This window comes from Chenopodium quinoa, unplaced genomic scaffold, assembly GCF_001683475.1.
Source record: "Chenopodium quinoa cultivar QQ74 unplaced genomic scaffold, ASM168347v1, whole genome shotgun sequence".
Lineage (NCBI taxonomy): Eukaryota > Viridiplantae > Streptophyta > Magnoliopsida > Caryophyllales > Amaranthaceae > Chenopodium > Chenopodium quinoa.
In genome coordinates, this window is record NW_018745540.1 from 1,584,698 (window position 1) to 1,611,348 (window position 26,651).

Below are 26,651 nucleotides of genomic sequence, written 5' to 3' on the forward strand. Positions count from 1 at the left end.
TAAATAGATATCTATAATATTATTGACTAGAAATTACTGTTATTGAACTTAAATTATTTTTACTGAACTGAAAGTATTTTTACCAAACCAAAATTATTTTTACTTGTTAAAAATTATTTTTATTGATTCTCTATTATTTTTTTTACCAAATTAAATATATTATAAATGGATCTTATTTTAAAGAACTTTTTAAAAGGACTTTACCTTTGACCAATAGATGAGCACAATCAGTAATGAAATCTCAAGCGCCTATCACTTTCGACTTTACCAAGGTACTTAATTTCAAGTATTTTGCTCATGAGCACCTTCATGATCTAGTCCAAGGAATTATGAAAAGCTTTAATTCACTTTGAATTTCTCTACCTTCTTTATGTTAATAATAATAATTTCAAAAGAATTTCTGTACCTTTAACTCTCTACCTATGACTGCCCTTCATATTATAGGTTGCTTCTAAACTATACATCTTGCTCTTTTAAGTAGCAAATATTACAAATTTACAACTATTGCTTTAAATGTGGCTAAACTAAAAGTTACATTATTGTGCTATTCATCAAACTAAGGTGGGACTACTTTATCGTAATAAGGACTTGTATGTATTTCTTCCCTACCAATGTTATTTTTCCAATCCTATATAAAATACAAGGTTTTTAGTGAATTTTTTTTTTAATGCAGAATTTTTGGATACATTTGGTTGTATATGCATATCAGTATATGACACATCCTAATCTACAAAAATGTCAAATAGGTATATATTCCGAAGATAAAGTTCTTTCCCGCTTCAAAATTCTCTAGGTAGTCTAGGAGTAATTCTCCATTAGCTATTCCTCTTAAGTGACCTTTATCCATGATGGAGCTACTATTATTGTTGTATTTGCCATATGGATTATGACAATAGCAATAGGTTCATCTTTTATTATATTGCTAAGAAGTGGTTGAAATAATATTGCTAGGCAATGTAGAAAAATCCATATAGCCCTTGCCCTACTAGGATCCTTAACATTTCTTTAATTTGTGGGATATATATAGGATCTTTAGTTTTACTAAATCTTATTTAATAAAAATTAGAAAATTCATGATAAAAACACAAACAAATCCATATAATCAATATTTATTGATTTATAATATTTCATTTTAAACATCTTAAATATGCACATAACTCTTAGGCTATATTTATTATTTTCCTTGTTCTTAGCATAGAAAATAAATATACATCTTAAAATAAATTTGTGGACCAAAATCTTTTTTCGTTTATCCTCCACAAGATATTATTAAATCTCATAGCTACCCTCACCCGTTTTTATTTATTTATTTATTCGTTATGTTATCAATAAACACAAATATAATTGAACAAAAGTTTATATAAAAAAAATAAATATGAATAATAATAATAATAATGGGACAAAAAATAGCAAAATCAATGAGATGATCAAATTAATATTAATTATGCATTTAAGATTGCGGGAGGTATTGGATTTGATAGCATTATTATTTGCCATATAACTAAAGCTCACTTGTTAACATTTTTGGTCATGTAGCCAAAAAAAAGTTTGTGGTCCTAAAATCCTAAAATAAGAAAAACCACAAACTATATTGTATTATGTATGACCACTAATAATAATGCAAAATACTATACACGTGAGAATTTCTATCTATATATAATTGGTTTTGGGTTGGTTTACATTTCTAAATCTTAAACTATAACGGAGTATAAACATTATTCGATCACAAAAAAGAATAATTACTTTCCAATTTTGATTGTAATAGGAGCAAGTCAAATAAAGGGAAATGGCGAGCCAATATAAGAAATTTCCACCACAAAGCCAGGAAACTCAACCAGGCAAACAGTATTTGATGAATCCACTCCCTATTTCTACCAATCCTCAATATAAACCATCCAACAAGCTTCAAGTAAGACATACATTTTTCTCTAAATGACTTTGGGAATAATAGAGCGTACCCATGCATATATATATTTATCATTTTTTTTATTTATCTTTATGGTGGTCAGGGGAGGAATCCCCCATTAACCTTGATGCAAAGTGATAAATAAATATTCCTTAAAAAAAAAAAGTGATTAATAAATCAATAAAAAAGTCTTGTTATGTTAAATACGGGTCTGGGCCACACTCGTCACCAAGAGAGATAGTCCATTGTACAAGACCAAAGGAGGTTCCATTCCAAAACCATATGACAATAGGAGGTTTAACCCCTTAGGCGTATAAAGTGTTCGACTCTCTCAACTTTTATCAATGTGGGACATTTATATGTGTTATTTGGTAGGATATACTTCAACATGTTAGCATGACATTTTTGTAATTATATTATAATATTCGATTCATTTTAATTAAAAAAAAAAATTGTTGATTTATTTATACTTTTACCACTTAATATGGTGATAGAGTTGTATTTCAATAGTATGATGAGAGGTGGGTTGAAAGGATTGCACATAAGGTATGCAGAATAGTATGTAGTGTCAGTTTGGGTGTCTAGCTTCGGTTCCATAAAGTGGGATCGGGTTGTTTTTCTTTTATTAAAGTTTGAGTCATGCTGAATTATTGTGTCCATGTAAATTAAAATCTAAATTTGAATTTTTTAGTCGGTTTTAAATTAGTTCATTCGGGTCAATTTTTTCTCCCTTTAATGGAGAGCAATTACCTATTTTTATACCTGTGCAAAAAAGATAAATAAAATTTGGAGATTTTTTTAAACACCAACTTTTATATGTGACTGGACACACGGGGTGGTCAACTATTATGGGGGTTTCTACTTTAGTGTTATAGGCTTACTCGATTAATGTTATAGGGTTACTTTGTTAATGTTATAGGGTTACTCGATCAGTGTTGCAGGGGTTATTTCGTTAGTATTATAGGGTTAGTTGGTCAGTATTACATGGGTAAATCGAACAGTGTCATAGGGTTACATTGTTTTTTACAAGCGGCCACATGGTGTGGTCAGTCGCACACAAAACAAGTTTTTTTAAAGGGAGTATAATAAGTTGATATCAAGATATTACTTAGATTGTTCTTTAATACTCCCTTCATTTCATAATTATGCATGCATTCCATTTTGTGTTTCCTAAAATATTGTGTTTGTATCTAATTTTCTATTTTTTATTTTACACAATCTGCCAATTACCATAAGACACCAATTTTTTTTAACCTGTATCCAAATTTATGCATGTTTGCGTGGTTGGTTTAATTTGTATTAGTGTAAATTCTCCATAGTTTACATGTTCATATGATAAAGTGTAATGATTCTGAATGTTTTTAAATTCAGGGAAAACATTCAGAATCATTACACTTTATCATAAGCAGGTGGTGATTCAGGAATAGGAAGAGCAGTTTGTTACTATTTCGCACTCAAGGGCGCAAATGTGGCCTTCACATATGTTAAAGGGCCAGAGGATAGAGATGCCGATAATGCCTTGGCTTTGATAAGAGAAGCGGCGAAAGAAAATGATGCAGGTGAACCTATTGCCATTCTAGCTGATCTTCGCCTAGGTGAAGATGAATGCAAGAAGGTGGTTGATAAGGTTGTTAGTCAGTTTGGACGCATCGATGTCTTAGTGAATAATGCAGCTGTACAGTACTACAAAGAGAATATTGAAGATATCACTTAGGAGCAACGGAGAACAACATTTGAAATCAACATCTTCGCCTATATATTTATGGCAAAGTAAGTGTTTCATGGAGGAAAAGTAATCTACGTTATGAATATAACAGGTCTTATCATTTTTACCTTATTTATATATATATGGAAAAATTGCGAGGAAGGTTTGTTTAATGGTCGACCTTGTGTGGAAGATCATTTTATGAAAAAGGTGGCACCAAAGGTCCTTATATGGAAATTGAATTGTGGAGAGGGTCCTTTAACCAAACTCCGGCGTTGACCAAAGTTTTCCGGCCAAAAAATGTCACGTGCATGGCACGTGACAACTTAAGTCCCCCCCCCCCGTTTTTTTTTCTTTTTTTCCCTTTCCCTGTTCTTCCCCGATTTCCCTTACAATTTTGTTTTACCTCCTTTATTTCCCTTGAACCTAGTTGACGTGACTAGTAGCTACACACCATTAATGGCGATTCATTGTAGATGAAATTAATGGCGAATTGCAATCTGGCAGGATATTAACCCCACAATTTCTTCATTTGGTAAGTCTTAACTCTCTTGGTGTTCTGTCTCTTTCAGAGTAGTAAAATTTTGCAAATTTTTTTTCCAAAATTGCTAATTTGGTCTGTAAAAATGGTGAAGAGCAACCCACAACGGAAAGGAAGTCAAAATGCAAAAGCAAGGCCCGCATCTTTTCATTCAAGCGCATAATTAGGCTTAGGTACGTTCTTCCCAAATTTTTAATTTTGTTTTTTGCAAATTGCGTATTAAAATACTCAATGTTGGGAAAAAGACAAACAATTAGGGTTAAATACCTAATTAAATACTGTATTTAGTGGTTGGATGTTGTTACCGTGTTGAATTTGTTTCCTTTTGTTGTGTTTTTTCAGAAGATGCGCAACCCTAGATTTGCCTTGTTGATTTAAATGGTAATTAATTGTGTTTAATTTGGTACTTAGGTGATAGTTTATGTGATTGGTTGTTCAGGTTTGATTGCCCAATTGATGTATTGAAAATGTCGAAACCAATTAACATAAGACTATATTATGGTGGTAGTTTTGTGACTAGAAAGGGGAAAACAACTTATGAGTATGGTGATAGTGAGTTTTATGGTCTGTCTTTGCACCCTAATGTTAAGGAAGTGTGTTACTTTGAATTTTTAGACTGGGTTAAGAAGGAATTAGGGTACACTAAAATGGGTGAGTTATGGTTTAGGAAGCATGGGTACAGCTTATTCACAGGGAAAGAGAGGTTGAAAGATGATAATGATATCCCTGAGTTCTTGTGTGCACCTGAGAAAGATGGGTGGTCTCATCTTTAGTTGATACATGTGCCAAAATTTCAAGACACTAGGAGGCTTATATATGGTCCAAGTGTGGGATTTTATACAGATACAAAATCTGAGGGGGAGGGGGTCCACATCATTAGGTAGTTATATATCTGCTAACTCAGTTACCACATCATTGGATAAGGATAGGGTATCTGTTGGGGGTGAGTCACAGTTAGCTCAAAGTGATGACATAGGAAAGAAAAAGAGTGCATTAAAGGAGGGAGCACATGCTATTGAATGCAGGAACCCTAGATCTGGAAATATAAGCTCACCCATTCCCACTTCTTCCCACAACCCTGTCTTGAACATCACTGAAACTGCTGCTTTTCAATTGATAAACACACCCAGCCCTTCTACAACTCAGAACGAAAAAAGGAAGTTAGTCTTCAAATACACTCAACAACCACTTGTTTCTCTTGAATCCATTCCGGAACTAGGTGAAGAGAATCTTGCTATTCAAAGTGATGGAGATGAGGATGATGATGTGGTTTTGAGTGATCTTGATTTTGAAGATGAAAGTGATGATGAATTGTTTGCTGCCAATGTTGATTAGGAGATAACTGAAGATGTGAATAGAAGTTTAGGGAGTATTCAAACTAGGCAGCGGGGAACAGTCATAGAGGTGATGATGAGGGTGAAGTACGAGTTGAAGATGATGATGACTTGAATGATAGTCAGGATGAGTTGGATAGTCAAGCTAGTTCAGATGATGAAGAAGTTAGGTACTGTGTTTTTAACCCTGATATTGATTTCGAGAGTAAGATTAACCTTACTGCTGGGTTGAAATTTGCTTCAAATGAGGTGTTTAGAAAGGCATTATGACACCATGCTATAGAAAATGGATACAATTACATGTTTTTGCACAACAAGAGTAAGAGGATAACTATGTTCTATGCTAAAAGGTGTGCATGTAATTTTTTCTTTGGAAATTTTTTTGCTAGTAATTGTCCAAATAGAAGGAAGTTTTTGTTTAGGATACATGCTAAGAAATTGAAAGATGAGGAGACTTTTCAAATTAAAAGTCTTATGCAGGAACATAAATGTGGGCATCAGCATATAAATGCACATGTTACTAGTGAGTATCTGACCGAGAGATACTTGGAGGATTGGAGGGATGACCCCACATATAAAATGAGTGCTTTCATGAAGAGAGTAATTAGAGAATTAGGTGTAGAAGTTAGGTATTACAAGTGTTATTATGAAAAAAATTAGGCATTGCAAATGATTCATGGGAATGCAGCAGATGAGTACAAGAGAGTATGGGATTATGTTGAAGCAATCAAGAGATATAATCCAGGTAGCACTGCAGTTGTGAAGCTACAAAACATAGACAACCCTCCACCTATTTCTTAGAGAATGTACATTTTCTTGCAACCATGTAAAGAGGGATAGATTCATGGCTGGTTGCAAGCCCATTTTAGGTGTAGATGGTTGTCACCTAAAAGGACCTTGGCCTGGGATTTTGTTTACTGTTGTTGCCAAAGATGGTAACAACAATATTTTCTCAGTTGCTTGGGCTGTTGTAGAGATAGAGAGCTCAGAAACCTGGACTTAGTTTCTTGAGTTGCTGGACAATGACATAAGCTCTGTTGCTGCATCAATGACTTGGGTGCATGAGCATGAAGATCCAATTACCTTCATGAGTGACAGACAAAAAGTAACTTAAATGCTTTACTGAAATTGCTACCCAAGTGTTCTATGCCAATTATTAACATGGAAAATGATAGTAATTGCAAGGCCTGCTTGATGCTTTCAACGCAGTTATCCCAAATGCAGAAACAAGGTTTTCTTGCAGACATATTTTGGCAAATTTTAAGCTCAAATTCCCAGGCTAGATATACAAAGAGAGCTTCTGGAAGGCTGCAAGGAGTTTTACTAAGGTCTGTATGTCTTACTAGTTTGTTTCCTCCACTTGAACTTGTTTCACTTTATACATGTAGTGATGTAGAGTTTTTTTTTCCATTCAGCATCAATTTGACAAACATATGCAAGAGATTAGGAAGTTGAGTGAGGATGCTTTTCAATATCTTTCTGAGATACCAGTTTTTCACTGGTCTAGATATGGCTTTAGTCCTAGGGCAAAGTCAGAAAATCTACTAAACAACTGCTGTGAAAGTTTCAACAATGTGCTCAAGCAAGCTAGAATAATGCCAATCTTGTCATTAATGGAGTGGATCAGAAGATATGTCATGAAGAGAAGCTGTGCTAAGAGAGAAGGCTTGAAAGATTTTGAAGGTTTAATCACGCCATCAGTTGTGAAGATGATAGAGAGAGGACGGAAATTGGAACATGAGAATTATTCAAGCAGATTTACATGAATTTGAGGTGGATGATGAAAAAGAGACATTTGTTGTTAATGTTGAAAATAAGACTTGTGGTTGCTATAGGTAGACTTTGATGGGTATCCCATGTTGGCATGCCTTAGCTTGCATAGCCAAAAGAAGACTTAACTATGAAGATTTTGTACACCCAGCCTATCATGTTGCCATTTATGCTGCTACATATGCTCCAGCATTTCATGCAATGCTAGGACATAATTAATGGGGTGAATTTGCTATGCCTCAGCCTCTGCCCCCTGTTCACAGAATCATGCCAAGTAGACCCTTTAAAAAGAAAAGGAATAAAGAACAGGGAGAGGGAACAGGGAAGAATGTGAAAAGGGCAAGAAAGCCACACACATGTGGCAGATGTGGTGGTAAAGGGCACAATGCCAAGAAGTGTTTCAGGCCTCTACAACCACCACCTCTTGTAAACAAAGGTGATAAGCCTAGGAAGCAAAAAGGGGTAGCAACCTCGAAAGCACAAACATCTACTGCAGTAACCAAACCCTCACAGTAGTCACAGTTATAGTCACTGTCTGAAGGTCCAACTCTGTCTCAGGCATCAACACAGCCTTTCCAGCCAACAGTTACTCCGTCTGCATCAAGTCAAGCAAAGGGAAAAGACAAGGTCCCTGCTGCTAAGCCCAGGAAGTAGAAGACCACCTTAATGAGTTGTATACAGCAGGGATCAGCTTCTAAGTCTTAGTTGTGTTAGCTTAAATTAGCTTTCATGTTTTGTATGTCACTTATGTATAAGTGACTTTTATGTTTATGTATGGACACATTTAACAGCATTTTGGAACTTGGGTAGCATTTTAGAACTTATGTGTTGTATTTTGAATGCTTTGGAATGAATTAAACATGAATATTAAAGCATTTTAGTTCCAAATATGTGTTCATCTCATTTCTCATTGATAATAATAACAACCAAATTGGTTCATTACAAATTTCCAACTAGAACAACATGCCTAAACAACTAATACAACCTTTAACCAAACAGTTTCACAACTAATATACTAGCCAACACTAATACAATTGCACACAACACTAGCAAAATGAACAACTGATCATTAATAATCACACCATCACCAACCCTGTTTGCAATTGGCTGTCTAGGCATTTGCTGAACTTGCTCAATCAGTCTTCTGTTCTCCTGCTCCAAACATGTCACTCTTGCCTTTAGGACATTTTGGTCACTATCCATCCTATGTTTCTCAACAAACAACACATTTATCACATCCTTTTGCCAATCAACCATGTCAGTGTCAACCCACTTGAAATAATCACAACCACTCTGTATTGTTTCAAAATCAAAGAACTTGCAACACCAATGTCTTCTTCTTGGGTTTTCATGGGTCCACGATGTTCTTTTGAAAACAGGAAGACCGCAATTTCACCTCTTCATCAATTTGCGCAACTACAATGTACAACAGACAAAGATAAATTTCAATTTGCAAAAGTAAACTTGAAATTGAAGTGGGATTGTCACCTTACCCTTGTACGACTCGCGTTGAATGCCTTCAATTGGCCTTTAATTGTAATTTTGGGGACAAAAATTGAAGTTTGGGATTAAAGTTCTCAAATTAGGGTTCAATACGAGGGAATTGTAAGGGAAAAAGGGAAATCGAGGAAGAACAGGCAAAGGGAAAAAAAGAAAAAAAAATGGGGCACTTAAGTTGTCACGTGCCATGCATGTGACTTTTTTTGTCCGGAAAACATTGGTCAATGCCGGAGTTTGGTCAAAGGATCCCCCCGCAACCCAATCTCCATATAAGTACCTTTGGTGCCACCTTTTTCATAAAAGGACCTTCCACACAAGGTCGACCACTTAAAAGGATCTTCCTCGCAATTTTTCCTATATATATATTTGATGTTTCGAAATTAATTTTACCAAATTAAAAATCAGGAAATGAACTTCATTAAGGCTCATCGCGGTTTGGCCTCCCCCCTCCCCCCTAATTTATTTTAAAGTTTTATTAGGCATAGAATACATTGCATTGAAAATTTATATAAAATGTTACCTCTTAATGGTTAGATATATACGGAGTATAACTTTAATCGATTTAAATATGGCCCATTGGCCCCCATACCGTAAACTCAAGATTCGCCACTTATAACAATAACATGTTAAAGTATAGACTATAATGAGGATGCCAGTAATCTTACGTTCGTGTTAGCTTGCTAGTCTAGCCGACCAACACAACAAAGTAGTGAGTTCTTAGATTGTATGATACAACGATTTTCTTTTTCAGGCATGCAATGAAGCACATGAAAGAAGGAAGCAGCATCATGAACTCATCCTCAGCATTGGCATACATAGGTGAACAAACTTTAGTTGACTATAGCTCAACCAAAGGAGCCATTGTCAGCTTCACCAGAAGCCTTGGTCTCCAACTCATCAAACGAGGAATCCGAGTGAATGGGTAGCACCAGGTCCCATATGGACTCCTCTAGAAGTGGCTTCACTTCCAGTCGAAAGGGTTGTAACATTTGGTAAAGAGGCGGCAATGGATAGAGCAGGACAACCTTTTAAACTCGCGCCATCCTATGTTTTTCTTGCAAGCAATTAGTGTTCATCCTACTTTACTGGCCAATTTCTCCACCCTAATGGTACGTTACTTTAGTTCGCTAGGTTCATGAAATCATCAAAATTTAAAATTTTGCAACAGAAATACCTTTTAATTATATTTGTTACTACCTCTGGTACATATTAGTTGCAACTTTGGAATATTTTATCTCTCACAAATAATATGCAAAGTTGCAACTAATATGTAACGGAGGTAGTACTATAATTATATGCATAAGGAAAGCATTATATTTGTTAGTATAATTATATTGATAAGGAATCTTTTATGTCTTATTGTGTGTCCATGGACACACGTGGTAAAATGGCAATGACTATAATCTAACTAGTTGGGGGTTTCAGGTGGAATGATCGTTAATGATTGATCCATGTTTTTCGCCAATCGATCCATTTAAGAAAAAGAAATATATCACATATAGATCATCTCCCAGACTTTTTCCGCCCGTTGCGAAAGTGGATAGGCTTCAGGCACAAGGAGCTAGCTCACTACTTAACCCTTAGGATTAAAAGGAGAAATTTTTTTTTTTTTTTTTTTTTTTTTTTTTGACATTAGCAAATGTATTTATAAAACCAGAGTTTACAACCTACAGAACAAGAACTTAAACTTAAACAATGGCTTTTAACACTAAAGCCTTTACAACATTTTTTGAGATTAAAGACGAAAATAAACTTGAATTGGCCGGATGAGTCCAGATTAGGGACTCCTTACAAACCAAGGAGAAAAAAAAAACTACATTCCATGAAGAGAGCAATGGAGGGGATCGAAACTGTTTGACCATGGCTAGCAAATCCTTACCTGGCCGGATTAACTCATCACCAAGGTCATCAAACGGGTCACTTGAACTAGTGACCTTCTAATCAATAGCTTTCCTTGTCGGCAAGAAAGCTTTGACAACGTTGAGGCTCGAGAAACCCCAAATCAAAGTTTGGGCGCCTACTTCAGATAATAAGAATCAAGAGTAATGACCAAAAAAATCATTACATTCGAGGGAAGAGAAACCAAACCCATACCACTCCAACAACGTACACACTTCACCTTAGCCAAGGCAAACTTCTTCTTCAAACCCCCAACAACCACACCTTTAACCTCTCTTACCATAACAACCACACCACAATCCTTAACACATGATCTTAATTCCCACTGCACACAACCATCCAAAATACTATAGCCAAAACAACTAAATAGCCCGGAAAACAACCAAAGGGGGCTAAAACATACCGTAACACAAACTAAGGCAATTAAACTCTGATAAATACTAAGAAAAACCATACTTAAGAAAGAGAACAAACTAGAGGAGAGCACTGTCCAAACCAAAAACCCGAAGCCACTTACACTAGGAAACTCGAAACCCTAGCCCTAACTTCACCGTATCCGTCACTAACTACTCTTGACGGCGGCGTTAGACCAAGACCTCCGGCGCAAGGACCCACGAAACCCTAACCCTAACTTTACCTTTTCCGTCACAGTCAAAAATACCGATGAACTTTATGACGGCGCCGTTAGGCCTAGTCCTTAGGCCTTGTTTCACCGGCGGTGAGACCCTTTGAACGAACACAAACCTTACACACAAAGGTGGGCAACGACGACAGAGGTGGACAATCTAAACACTCCCCTCAAAACCTTCGAATACTTAGAAAAGGCTCTCACAAACCCCTCCAAAGGATTAAAATCCCCAAGAAGAAGGAGGATAACGGTGTGAGGAAACCTCCAAACCAAGAAGGGGAAAAGAAAATAAAGGGGAAGAGAAATAGAACCCAAGAGAAGAAGAAAACAGAGGAGGGGGGAAGAAGACAAGGGGCGGCGGCCGGAGCTCTGGCGTCTCTGAGATGTAAACCGCCTCAGAGCAGGGCGAAGAGAGGAGGCGAGAATGGAGAACAGATCCTACTCACCGGCGACCCTCGCACGCAGATTACAAGAAGAGAGAAGGGAGGAATGTCGCCGGAGAAACGGCTGCGCTCCGGCGAGCCCTAGGTTTCCGGCAGAAAATTCCCTTTGGAGGAGGAGAGAGAACAGAGACTTTAGGGGAGGAGAGTATATTATTAGATAAAAGGGCAAATTCATTTTTTATTTTATTTTGAGTGTCAATCTTTTGCATTATTCATGTGTAATGGGTTTTTACTATTTGTTTTGTTTAATTTTTATTGTATCAGGACAACTTATGAATCTTATCTTCAATCATGTAAGGATTGTGCACTGTAATAATTTATTCAAGCTCCTTGGACTGCATACATTTTTGAAAAAAATTTAAAATGCACATTCATTGTGGTCCGTAGTCACAATTTACAACGAATCCACTTAACAAATTAATGCTTAATTCCTACTCCGTAATATAGTTATCATGTATGGTAAAATTCTCAAACTCTAAATTTTTGGTTGTCAAGTTAATTAAATTTTTTTTTTCTCAAAGCGTTTAGCTATACCTCTTTTTTTTTTTTTTTTTTTTTTTTTTTGGAGAAAAAGAGAAATGACTTCTTGTTATCATTAATGCTTTAACAAAAATCGGTCGCAACCACATTATCAATGTTGCTTAGACAACCCCTACCCACACTCTAATCGAATACTTGAGTGGGCTAAAGTGAGCCATAGCATGAGGCAAACAATTGGCTTCTCTAACAACATGAACCAATTCTTTACTATCAAAGAAACTTAGAAATGCTCTGGATATCTATCTCTAGCAATTAAGCCAACAAAAGACTCATCCCCTTGCTTCTCTACAGCGAGGTTAATCAACCACAAGCAATCACATTCAACACAGTCACTCTCTTCGCATCACATTATTGCTAGCTTTAGTCCTAATACGAAAGCTTTTGCCTCAACAACATCCGCCTCCTACTTGCTTCTAACTTGCTGACAAGCAGCACGCATCACAGATCCCTCATGGTTTCTGATAATAACACCCGTTCCCACACTGACATCACCATGCAAACACCGCATCATCCATTTGATCTTCAACATCCCATTCGCAGGAAGGTACCACCTAGCAGCTTGTTGAACTTTAAATAGTTTAGATGATGATGGAAAAGCAAACTTCAACTAATGCAATTTCTCTAAGTGTTGAATTAGTACATGTGAAGTTGACTCAGGGAGTGGAAGAGTAATTTGACTATGAAGATCCAAAGAGAACTAAAGGAAAGATAAAGAGAATAGAAGAAGAGTTCCTCATTGGAACTAGACGTGATCCTTAACAGGAACACAGAGAGAAGCTTCCTAACAGGAGCAGGACTGCAAGCTAAGAAGACTAGCTTGGATTGCGTTGGAGACAGCAAGTTCCAGAAGTACTTGCTTTACGAGTTCCAGCAAGGAGTTGGAGAAAAGAAGATACTAGGAATTAATGTCCTCGTCTGGGAAGAGCCAAGTTCCTACACATTCTACGAAGTTTGAGGAAGCAATTCAGTAATAGACTTAAAGTCTTTAATAAGGTATTTCTTAAGTTTATTCTTATTAGGATTGCTGTAAATATGTGTTGGTTAATTATGCATGAGATCTATTAGAAACGTGACAAATCTTGGAAAGCTAAGTAAAATCAGAAGTTTTATAAAAGATAAGTTTTAATTTATGGAAATGATCTTTGAAAGATTTTATCTTATAAAATCTGGTTTACAAAATATTTATCTTTTTCTAAATTATTCGATTTTCCAAAATATTTTCACAAAAAGATTCATTTCATATTGGGTTTTATTAAAGGAAAAATACAGTTTATTAATCCCAACTTTGGCCAATTTACTTTCTTTAATCCCAACTTTGGATTATTCCTCAATAATCCCAACTTTCACTTGGGTTATCTTTCTTCATACCTAGCCTGTCACTTAACCTAATGAACCTGATTAATTATAGTCCGATGAAGGTGAGGAGGAAGAGCCTCCTTTGCAACAACAACAACAACAAATAAGAAGATAAGAACAACGACAACAATTTTGGTCACTATGGCTATAGAGTCCCGGGTGGGTGTGATTATAGGGGTGACCCTAATTACCCTTATGTTAATCCTACATACCCTAGACCCCTTTCTATGACCAATTGACCTCCTCCCAAAAAGACCTCTTTAAAGGTCATTATGGTTGGCCTCTCGGTTACACCGGAGTTTGGATTCTCATGGCCCTCCCTCGAGCTTCTCTTATGAGGATTGGAGTGGTGGTGATGGTGGTGCCGGCCCCAGTTCCCACTAGTTCCCCCTTGGTTTGTTTGTTCCCCCACTTTTGATCCCTCCCTTTCCCTTTATTTGCATGTGGAGCATAGAGGACGGCGCTCATCTCTAGTGTTGGGGGGTGTTTGAGTCAAAAAGGTGTGTTTTTGGATAAGTGTAGGGGAAGGCATCAAGGAATCATGGGAAAGTCAAAGGGATTTTTTTTGTTGTGCTCTTGTTGATTATTGCATGAGGTGTCTTATTGTTGGTTGTTGTTTGATGATGATGTTTTTGATATGATGAATTTGATGATGATATGATGATGATGGTTTGAGTTTGGGTAGTTGGTTTTGCCCAAAGTTTGATAATGTAGGTTTTCTTTTTCTTTTCCTTTCTCTTTTTATCTAACCTTTCTTCGTATAGTTTTTGTTTCTTGTTTTATCTCTCTCACTTGTAACTTTGAAGAGCAATGGAAGCAATAAAAGGTTCAATGGTGAAATTGTAAGATTGCATTATTTTTCTTCAAGCGACTTTTAGGTGAGACATTTCCTCTTTACTCTTTTACTTTTCATTGGTGTGCTTAGTTTAGGTTAGTTTAGGAGGAAGTTGAATAGTTCGAGGTTGTTTGCTTTGGTTCTACAAAACCTGGGGATCGTTGATGTTGATATCGAACGATCTTTGTATGACGATTATTGAGACTTTACTTGTTTTATATGCCTCATTTTTGAACTATTTGATTTCTTGATTCTTCTTTACTTTTATTTCTTTTTCTTTTGACAAGCAATACTATGGCAAGTTGATAGAAATGTGTTTTGTATTTTGCTCATACATTTGGACTTGATTACTTTGATATTGTGTCTTTGAATACTTGATTCTTCCTAGTTGGTGATGGAGAACACGGTTTGAGAGTGCTTTTGGTTGAATTCGACAAATTTTAACGTTAAGGTAGCAAGATTAACAACTTTGAGGCCATTTGAAACCTTAGTTCACGGGAAAGTGGTAAGATGGAGTTGCTCTCTATAGTGGATTTGAAACCCTTGGATGGTAATTGCTTGGTTTTAATCCCTAGTGAGGTTATATTTTTATAGCCTTCATCACTTTGTTGAGTGGCGCATTAGGATCCTTGACTATGCATGTCTTAATTAATCCTTATTTTGACCTCTAGCTTCCCGAGATCGTGATCGAGCCACTCTAGGGGAGGACAAGGGCACAATTTCTCATTTTTCCTTATCTTTCTTTTTGTTTTGTTACAAATTTGATTTTCTGTTTTGCATCCACCTATCTTGCTAACCGATTTGAGCATATATTTTCCCCTTCTTGACTTAACCACATTACAAACCTAATGGCCTATGTTTTCCAAACCCTCTTAGTTTAGTGAAGCATTTGGCATGTGAGGTTTGAGTTTTGAGTAAGCAAAGTGCAATTTAAGAAAATCAAATGAAGTTTCAAGTTATATATATATATATATATATATATATATATATATATATATATATATATATATATATATATATATATATATATATATATATATATATATATATATATATATATATATATATATATATATATATATAATCAAATTTCTTTTCCCTTTAAATAAGTGTGGTAATGTTATGAGAAATGAATATTGATGTTTGTTTGTTTGAAACTTGGTGATTTCCTTAAGTTTGTTTTTGAGAGAGGGCCCCTCTTTTGCTTCACTTATGAAATACCACCAATTTTTCAAATTGTTTCCCCACCTATACCTTTAGCCATGGCATTACAACCCTTGAAAATATCCTTAGACTTAAGTGGGGTTAGGTCAAAAGCCGGTGGAAGGTGATAGACTTCAAACCTATGGAGAGAGTATGCATAATTGAGATGACGGGATGACCTTCTCATGTTTCCACACTCATTTATTTTTTTCCGGTTCCTTTGCGGAATCATGAGAAGCTAATTAAGGGGTGATTTGAAGCTAGTAAGGAGAACGCGACCCGTTTTGGTTGGGACTAGGGCGTATAATGAAATCACTAGGTCATAGTAGTGTTTGCATTTGGTGTCTTCTTATTCTCTTTTTCTCTTTAGTCTTGTTTGAGGACAAGCAAGAGGCAAGTGTGGGGGATTTTGATGAGGGCATTTATGCCACTATTTTACCCCTCTTTAGGGAGGATTTACCATCATTTGTCACTTGTTTGTGCCTTATGCAGTTGCTTTTACCCTTATTTTGGTTATATTTGCCTCCTCTTGTGTTTTTCCTCTTCTTTTATTTCTTCTTGTGTTTTTTAGCATTTTTGTCTTTGTTTTGTAGGTTTTTAGTGCTCTTGGAAGAAGGATGACAAGCTATGTTGGCCAAGGAGAGGAAATGATGGCATTTTAGAGAGGGCGTGCAACAGTCCCAAAAGCTGCGGGCGCGGAGTGCGATTCTGGAGAGGGGCTTTTCGCTGATCACCGCGGGCGCGCGACAAATGGTGACGCGGGTGCGGAATCCCTGATAACTGATCTCCCTTGTTCTTGCACCGCGACCTCTCCTTTATTGAGAAAGGCCTTTCCTTCAGCCACCGCGGGCGCGACAGTTTAGGCTGCGGTGCGCAGTCTTTGAGGTTCCAACTCCATACCCAGATGAAAGAGGGCGCGGTGCAGACGAGATGGCGCGGCATAGTTCGTTATTTCCGGATTTCTTAAGTAGTATAAATAGCCTTTTTCTTGAATTTTTAGATCATCTAGTTTTCCAAGTATTATGAGAATATTGTAGTGAGAGAAACATTTCAGATTTTAGAGAGGGAAAGTTGCTTAATCTTCAAGTTTCTTCATTGTATTCAAGATTTATTCAAGTTTCCTTCAATCTGATGCAAGTATTTTCATGTTTTCTCCATTAATCAAGCTTCATATTAGTAATCTCTTATCTCTTTCCTTTTATTTTGTTTGATTGTTTTTCATTGTGTTGAATTTTATCTATTTTATTGATTTTACTTGTTTGATTGATTTTTTTAATTTGATTTAGAATCATGTTTTGTTTGGTTAAGATTGAATTCATGCTTAGTGTAGTTTTGATGCTATTTTCTCTTCTCTAGCTTAAATTTCTAGCTAGGGAAGAGGGTGAAGATCATGATTCGTTTGGATAATGGTGATGATTGATTGGATATTGCTTTGAGTTGATGATTTTGTGCTTAAATTGGTTGGAGTTATTGTTGTGCACCTTTAATTCCATTGTTTGATTTTTAAATTGGATGCATGGGAATGATCTAGTTTAGGTGTTGATCTATTTCTTCAATTCGCTTGAACAATTGCATGGAAATTAGTTCTTTGGGTAGAATTATTGTTCCTTGGCATTTATCCATGTTAATCATCATTGCTTCTTTAGTTGATCATGATTGAGACCCCCTTTCCTTAGTGATTTGATCATATTTATCTAATCTAGTATTTCTACTTCATATTAGTTCATCTAGATTGATTTCATTTCATTTAGTTGCTTTCATTAATTGTAGTAGTTTTAATCCCTCATTAAAAACATCAAAAACACAAAAACTCCCTTTTCCCTTTGCAATAGATTCGTGATCTCGCTATAATCGTACAATTCCCCCGTTTCTTTAGTGGTTCGACCCTTTTCATATCACTATCTCGGTAGTATAAGTGTAGGAATATAAATTGTTTTATTTGATTTAGGGTAGTGGATAACGACCTATTATCCGACCATCAAATTTTTGGCGCTATTGCCGGGGAGACAGCTAGTTTTGCACTTTTATTGTGAGATTATTGGAATTTGTTGCTTTACTTTTGTCCATTTACTCTCTTGCTAGTCATTGCTAATTGTTTGTTTAGATTTGGTGAATGCAAAGGAGGTCTCAAGGATCAGCTACACATTACATTGATCACGAAATCAACCGTACATTAAGACAAGTCCGAAGGCTATATCTAGAAGAGTCCTGGGGTCTTGGTGGTATTGTTGAGAGTGAGAGTGATTCTTAGTCTTCAAGCTCTCAAAGTGAAGCAATGGCGGGTGGTGTGCCTCAGTCGTATGCAACCAAAAATATCACAACTAAGCTAACTGCAAATAAACGTAGTTAGGGAAGTCAAGTTCGAATCCACAGGGAAAAAGGGACTAATAACTGGAAACCTAAGTGGAAATACTCTAGGACGGTAGTAACCTAAGTAACGAGGGGGGTTTTCACGAGCAATGATGATAAATGAACTAAGTAAGAACAACGAACGTAATGAATAGGTAATCAATGAGAAGAACGGTCTTGGTTATGCGAAATCCACTAATGAACATACAAATTGATCATAGAAGTCTCCTCAATGAAGCTCTATTGAACACCTTGTTGTAGAATTCCTAGATTCTAAATTCTCATAAATAGTTAGAAATAGCAAAGCGCTCCTTTCTAACCCTTTCCAATGCACAATTCAAGACAAGCGCTCTAAATTATCCACAAGAAGAAAATAAACGGAGAAATCAACAAGGATTGAATAAATTAACACAAGCGGTCTAATTTCTTCAATAATATTATTCCCTCTTCAAGTTATCAACCAAAAGCATGCATCAATAACCTAAAGTTGCTACTTTGGAAAGATTAATTAGATGCAAGCGAATCAAATAATTCTAACCTAGCAATTGATTAAAGCAAATCATGAAATTAATTCAAGGAACAATATATATTCAATAGATATTAAGAGAAGAAAGATCTCACAATTCGTAGCTAAAAGCTTCAATCTTTAACCAAGAATCCGGAAGATTAAGCTTCCATGGATTCTAATTCCAAAACAAAGAATTCTGAAAATTCCAAGAAAACCCTAGAAAGCTTTTTTTTCTCAAAACTTAATTCTCCTTTTCTAACTTAAAACTTAATTAAAACTAAGCTATTTATATGTTTCTATATTTTAATAACATAACACAATAATAATAATAAAATAATATCCAAAACACGAGCCAAAACAAAGTCAAATTGCTGAAAATTAACCAAAACAGCCCGAATTTCTGCCAGAGCCGCTGCCAGCTGCTCTGGACCCGCTGGCAGCTGCTCTGGCAGCCCCTCACTCTGGTATACCTGCTGCCAGCGGCTCTGGCCAGCTGCCAGCGGCCCTGGCAGCGGTTCCTGATGTTTTTGCCTTCTTTCCTTGCTTCTTCTTCTTGCTTTGCTTCACCTTTTCCTCAAGCTTTCTTCCTTGCTCTTCCATGCTCCATCAAAACTCTCAAATCACGAGCCAAGGTCCATCCTTCTTACATAACTCTTCATTGGTTCCCGAGCTCACTCACTTACTTATACTCATAAATCCCGCCTTTTGCACATAAGTGAGATCACAGCCCAAAACTCACAAAAGCTAACAAAAGTACATATAAAGCATCAAAACACACCCTAAAATGCTTCTCTCAACCCATGATAAGAAGGCTTATCAAATTCCCCCATGCTTGAACCTTTACTCGCCCTCGAGTAAACTTAGAGAATAAAACACATCCTCCTCACTAAGGTTCAAAACAGAAGATGGTGGAATCAAACTAGCTCTACGCACTCAAACTCAACAAAACATCCTAGTACTTATCAACCAATCACAATCACACTCCCCCATACTTCACACTTTGAATCTCCCTTTTTTCTTATTTATCAATTCATCCCCAAAATCAACTTGGAACGATAAACGCATAGCCATGAGTATGAATATTCTCAACCGCCTAAAGAAATGAAATTTTTGATAAAATTGGGCAAACAAATACTCAACTTAACCAAAAATCTCATAAAAACACTTCCACATTCAAGAGTGAAAACAAACAACTCATGCTCTCAAATTCCTAAGATGATCAACAAATTCCCCCAAAATCTCAACTATCTCCCAAAATCACCAAGATGAAACCTACCCCGACACCTCCTTATATCTCCTCCCCTTATGACACCGACTCCGGAAAATAGATGCGAAATTTCCTTGAAGAATCAAATTCATGTACATTTCTCTCTTTTTTCTCTCATTTTGCCTAGGAGCCCTTTCGGGTTTTCATCCTAGCCTCTCATCTTTTTCCAAATCTCACTACCTCACCCGCTCATTAGCCACTTTTTTGCTTAGGTCGCCCTTTCGGGTTTTCAACCTAACCGGGCCCCCATTTTTGCCTAAGCCGCCTTTTCAGGTTTTCGACTTAGAGGGCTTCTTTTTCTTTTTCTTTTCTCTTTTTTTTTCAATTTTTCTTCTTTGTTTTTTTTTTTCTTTTTTTTCATTGAAACATAATTGAAATAGCTATAAAAAACCATTAAATTAGGATAACTATACAAATTTCAAAAATATGCAAGAATTGCTTCCCCCCCTACTTGAATGAGACATTGTCCTCAATGCAAGAACAACAACAATAAAAACAAAAGTAAGGGAAAGGGAAGAAATAAGTACCACCTTAATGGGAAGGATTCCCAAAGTTGGAAGATTCGGCATTATCAAGGATTTCAAAACTCTCGAGAAGAAAAATGAACTATGGGGACCCCAAGTGTTGCCCATGGGAAGATTATTCCAACCAAACGCATTTCTAATTACCGCATAAGGCATGACATAGTTCTTATTGTTAAAATTGAAAGAAATTCTTGACATCCCTTAGTCAAAGTGGAAAGGAATTCATCTATACCTCACATAAGTAGGTGCGCTCGTGCTCCATCACTTCCTCCAAACCAACCACTTGCAATGCCTCCAAATCGACGACTTTTGTGCATTGCACCATTCTTTTGGGCTGTTGAAGTTGAACCCATGTAGTCTTTTCTTTCGTAGTTAGACGAATGCCCATGAAGTCATTTGCTTGGGGAAAAGAGGGTGATACACCCTCCCTTGAAGTATCCCCTTGTTGTCTACCCCCTTGCAACCCTTGTAGGTGAAGAGGTTGCCTTCACTTGTTATGTCTTCCCATTGCACAAGAACGAATTGCACAAATCTCACCTCCTCTTTCAAAATACAATGAGCAACCCACCAAACCTCCAAACACCAAGGTTCACACAATTCCTCAAATTTCAAGTTTAGAATTTAGAAATTGAAACAATGTTAAGGTTTAATTGGACTTGAAATTGAGGGAAAAGAGGTTAGACGAGGGGTTTTTAAATTTCTGAATTTTGGATTGAAAATGGGGCAAATGGGTTGTTTTGGATAAAGAATACTTGCTAAAGGATAGAGGGAAGTGATTAATTGGGGTTTTGGATAAAGACTAGAATGAATTGGATTGTAGGATTGAAGAAAAAGGGGTTTAAAAGGGCAAAAATTCAGGAATGTCGCTGGTAGCGGCTTGGGGCCCGCTGCCAGCGGCTTAAGAAGGAATTTAGGGTGAATGTTGCTGGAAGACCCGCTGGCAGCGGCTTGGGACCCGCTGGCAGCGGCTGCTGCAAAAACAAATATTTTTTTTTCTTTTTTTTTTCTGAAGGACACCCGCTGGCAGCGGCACCAGACCCGCTGCCAGCGGCTGGGGCAGAACTTTGGGATTTTTTGGCTGCTTGGAGAGCCGCTACAGAGCAGCTGCCAGCCCGCTACCAGCGGCTCCTGCAGGGGCTGCCTCCCAAAGCCTGTTTTTACCTGTTTTGCTCTGTTTTTTATCACAATACGTACTCCCAAAGCATCCTCCTACATAAATCCACCAAAAGCACTTGGTACATCAAAACAAAAACAATAAAAACTAAAATAAATGAAAACGGGGAAGAGTTTTCGGGTTGCCTCCCGATTAGCGCCTTCGTTTTACGTCGTTGGCTCGACACAACTCATGAAACTTCGTTAATCAATTGATGGCTCGTAGAGATCGATGTTCTCCAAATTCTCGACCTTGAACCCTTCGTAGTATGGTTTGAGCCTTTTTCCATTCACTTTGAACATGTTGTTGGTCTCTAAACTCCGAATTTCTACCGCTCCATGCGGATAGACCTTGTCAACTTGAATTGGACCCTTCCAACGGGAGCTCATCTTGTCATGCCACACCTTATTCTTTGCTTTGTGGTATACCTGGGATAATTTCTTGCCCGGAAATGATGACGGGGTGGGTGTTGCCCCTAGTGGTATAGGTGGAAGCTTGGACTGTTCATTCAATTCCGCCACCTTCACCTGCACATTAGTAGGTATAGAAGAATCCAAGCAATCACCAGACACAACATTAGTAATAGGTGTGAGGAGCTCATCCCCATGATCAATGTTAGAAACATCATGCAATATTGGATCGACAACATTTATAGAATATAAAGAATGAGTATCAACAGGATACTTTATGGTATCATAAATGTTATACACAATTGCTTTCCCATCAACCTCCATAGTCAAAGAACCGGTAGACACATCAATTTTTGTCTTAGCAGTCTTTAAGAAAGGTCTTCCTAACAGGATGGGGGCTGCTTGTTTGTCATTTCCATGTCAAGGACGTAAAAGTCAGCAGGAAAGATCAATCCATCAACCTTAATAAGTACATCTTCTACTACCCCCTTAGGATATACATTGGACCTATCAGCTAACTGAATTACTACCCCAGTTTCATGCAAAGGCCCAAGTTCTAAAGATTTAAACAGGGAGTAGGGAATGACATTGATTGATGCACCTAGGTCCAACATGGCTCGGTGTAATGTGGTGTCTCCTATTGTAACAGGAATAGTAAACATACCAGGATCACCACATTTTTCTGGGAGTTTCTTTTGGAAAACTGCAGAAACATGAGCACTCACCTTCACTTTTTCTTTTCCTCCCAACCTGTGCTTTCTCTTGATCGTACACAGTTCCTTCATAAACTTAGCAAAACAAGGAACACTTTTAATCACATTCAAGAGGGGCATATTTACCTCACATTTGCTGAAAGTCTCATAAATATCCTTGTCTTTCTCATACCTTCGAGTATCTTGCAAGGCTTCTGGGAAAGGTGGCACAGGCTCATAAGAGGTAAAGGTTGGCGGATTCGCCTTAGTTTCTTGTTCTACTTCCTCCTCTTCAACTCCAATCAAGTCTTTAGCCTTCTTAGGTGCAACTACAGTTTCTTGCAACTTTTTGCCACTTCTCAATGTTATTGCATTAGCTTGTTGCTTAGGGTTCAGCTCCGTTTGGGATGGAAGCTTTCCAGAGTCCTTAGCTTCAAGTCGGCTTACTGCACTTGAGATTTGACTGACTTGATTTTCCAGGTTTTGAATACTTGATCTGGTTTCTTGTTGAAACTGCATCATATTCTGCTGCATGGTAGAAACATTAGAAGTTAGTGATCTAATCATTTCTTCAGTTGACATATTACCTGAATTAGAGCTTTGGCCTTGAGGTGTTAGGAACGGTGCCCTATATTGCTGAAACTGTTGTTGACCTTGAGCATGCTGATGTTGTTGGTTTCCTTGGGAATTCCCATATCTCAAATTTGGATGATCTCTCCATCCTGGGTTGTAGGTATTTGAAAAGGGATCATATCTTCTCTGCGGACCTTGCCCTTGAAAACCTAAGGCGTTGGCCTGCTCATTCTGCTCCTCTTGTAATTGAGGACATGCATCAGTGGGATGTCCCATGGAGGTGCATAAACCACAAGCATTCAGTTGCTGTGGATTCCTTGAGTTCACCATGAACTCACGCATCATAGAAGTCAAATCAGCTACTTGACTCTCTAACTCAGTTGTATTCGAATTTGCTAAATTCACCCGGCGCGTGGGAGTTCTCTGACTGAATTGCCTAGAATTTTCTGCTAGCTCTGCAATCAACCTAGTTGCATCTCCTGGAGTCTTATTCACTAGCCCTCCACCACTTGCTGCATTCACCATCCTCAAGTCATCATTAGTTAGACCTCCATAGAAGTATAGGATGAGGTCTTGATCGGAATACCCATGGTAAGGACAACTAGCACACAATCTCTTAAATCTCTCCCAATACTCATACAAGGATTCATCTTCCTTCTGATCCACATTGCTGATAGCTTTCTTAAGGCTTGCAGAAATAGTGGCTGGGTAGTACTTCTCAAGGAAACACTTCTTTAAATCTGCCCAAGTTGTTATGCTACCTGGGGGAAGATAGTAAAACCAATCCTTTGCTGCATCTTTGAGAGAAAAAGGAAATGCTCTCAACTGAATTTGTTCATCAGTCATCCCAATCGGTTTCATGCTAGTGCAAACCACATGAAATTCTGTCAGATGTTTATTCGGATCTTCGCCTTTCATGCCATGGAATGCCGGAAATAGATGAATTAGACCGGATTTGATCTCAACATTAGTACCTTCCTCCAACTGCTGGTATGCAATGCACAACGGTTGTTGGTTCAAGTTGGGAGCTGTGAGTTCCCTTAGAGTTCGATTGTCAGCCATCTCCTCTTCTTCTTGAATATTGAAGGAGTATGTTGATTCACTGGGGGTTGTTCTTGCCTCTTTTCGCAACCTGGAAATATTCCTTTCAATTTCTGGATCAAACTGCAAAACTTCTTTGTTAGCAGAACGGGTACTTATCATACCCTAGCGAACAAACAAAGAAAGATAGCTAAGAACAGTCCTAAAATAAATTTTACTAAGATAAACAATTAAAAAGTAACGCCTTAATTCCCCGGCAACGGCGCCAAAATTTGGTGTGCCTCAGTCGTATGCAACCAAAAATATCACAACTAAGCTAACTGCAAATAAACGTAGTTAGGGAAGTCAAGTTCGAATCCACAGAGAAAAAGGGACTAATAACTGGAAACCTAAGTGGAAATACTCTAGGACGGTAGTAACCTAAGTAACGAGGGGGGTTTTCACGAGCAATGATGATAAATGAACTAAGTAAGAACAACGAACGTAATGAATAGGTAATCAATGAGAAGAACAGTCTTGGTTATGCGAAATCCACTAATGAACATACAAATTGATCATAGAAGTCTCCTCAATCAAGCTCTATTGAACACCTTGTTGTAGAATTCCTAGATTCTAAATTCTCATAAATAGTTAGAAATAGCAAAGCGCTCCTTTCTAACCCTTTCCAATGCACAATTCAAGACAAGCGCTCTAAATTATCCACAAGAAGAAAATAAACGGAGAAATCAACAAGGATTGAATAAATTAACACAAGCGGTCTAATTTCTTCAATAATATTATTCCCTCTTCAAGTTATCAACCAAAAGCATGCATCAATAACCTAAAGTTGCTACTTTGGAAACATTAATTAGATGCAAGCGAATCAAATAATTCTAACCTAGCAATTGATTAAAGCAAATCATGAAATTAATTCAAGGAACAATATATATTCAATAGATATTAAGAGAAGAAAGATCTCACAATTCGTAGCTAAAAGCTTCAATCTTTAACCAAGAATCCGGAAGATTAAGCTTCCATGGATTCTAATTCCAAAACAAAGAATTCTGAAAATTCCAAGAAAACCCTAGAAAGCTTTTTTTTCTCAAAACTTAATTCTCCTTTTCTAACTTAAAACTTAATTAAAACTAAGCTATTTATATGTTTCTATATTTTAATAACATAACACAATAATAATAATAAAATAATATCCAAAACACGAGCCAAAACAAAGTCAAATTGCTGAAAATTAACCAAAACAGCCCGAATTTCTGCCAGAGCCGCTGCCAGCTGCTCTGGACCCGCTGGCAGCTGCTCTGGCAGCCCCTCACTCTGGTATACCTGCTGCCAGCGGCTCTGGCCAGCTGCCAGCGGCCCTGGCAGCGGTTCCTGATGTTTTTGCCTTCTTTCCTTGCTTCTTCTTCTTGCTTTGCTTCACCTTTTCCTCAAGCTTTCTTCCTTGCTCTTCCATGCTCCATCAAAACTCTCAAATCACGAGCCAAGGTCCATCCTTCTTACATAACTCTTCATTGGTTCCCGAGCTCACTCACTTACTTATACTCATAAATCCCGCCTTTTGCACATAAGTGAGATCACAGCCCAAAACTCACAAAAGCTAACAAAAGTACATATAAAGCATCAAAACACACCCTAAAATGCTTCTCTCAACCCATGATAAGAAGGCTTATCAGCGGGACAAGAAGAGGACATTTTGTTACGTGAGTTTGGAAACCCGGAGGACTATGAAGTCACGGGTGGGATCTTGTTACCCGTCATGGAAACCAATTTCACAATCCATCCCCAATATACAAGTATGGTATAAGCGGAGCAATTCTCGGGTTCTCGAGTTGAAGATCCAATAGAGCACCTTGATAGATTTCTACGAAGTTTGAGGAAGCGATTTAGTAGTAGACTTAAAGTCTTTCAATAAGGTTTTGGTTATGTTTATTCTTATTAGGATTGTTATAAATATGTGTTGGTTAATTATGCATGAGATCTATTAGAAACGTGACAAAGCTTGGCAAGATAAGTAAAATCGGATGTTTTATAAAAGATAAGTTTTAATTGATGGAAAAGATCTACAAAATATTTATGTTTTTCTAAATTATATCTTTGTTCGATTTTCAAAAATATTTTCACAAAAAGATTCATTTCATATTGGGTTTCATTAAACGACAGTTTCAATATTTATCTCTTTGAAAACTCTACTTTACATACGAGTGTTTTTTTGTATATAAAGAAGTGACTTGAGAGTTTATGCAAGAAAATATGAATAGTGTTTAAGAGTAAGTTTGCCAAGTTTAAAGATTTGTCATATTAGTTTTGGGTTTCATGTGTAGCTTTCCAATCTCGTATTAGAGTCAAGCGTTTGGATTTTTTTGGGATTTGGGTGAGTGTTTTGTTATCGCATACAGTTTGTAGGCTTCTAGTGTGAAGCTGAGTTTGAGTACTCTAGGAGTGCTTTGTGAACTTAGGTCAGGGACTTAAGTTGGGTAGAA

At 37.2% G+C, this 26,651-nt stretch overlaps 1 protein-coding gene and 1 pseudogene across 1 annotated transcript; one reads left to right on the plus strand and one right to left on the minus strand.

Annotated features, from left to right (window-relative positions):
* The first annotated feature begins 1,548 nt into the window (after positions 1-1,548).
* On the plus strand, positions 1,549-9,879 carry LOC110716084 (annotated as a pseudogene).
* Positions 9,880-22,254: 12,375 nt separating this feature from the next.
* LOC110716085 lies at positions 22,255-23,661 on the minus strand. The gene is made up of 2 exons (XM_021894718.1): positions 22,711-23,661; positions 22,255-22,563 (listed from the first exon to the last, which is right to left on the minus strand). The coding sequence occupies exons 1-2, from the start codon at positions 23,659-23,661 to the stop codon at positions 22,255-22,257; spliced, it is 1,260 nt and encodes a 419-aa protein (XP_021750410.1).
* Positions 23,662-26,651: the final 2,990 nt, after the last annotated feature.

Excerpts from the sequence above, each read along its gene's own strand:
- LOC110716085 (XM_021894718.1), bottom strand. The coding sequence starts at position 23,661 with ATGGTGAATGCAGCAAGTGGTGGAGGGCTAGTGAATAAGACTCCAGGA. Across the intron at positions 22,564-22,710 it reads AGACTTTCAGCAAATGTGAG|AAACTCCCAGAAAAATGTGG; the intron begins GTAAATATGCCC and ends GTTTTCCAAAAG.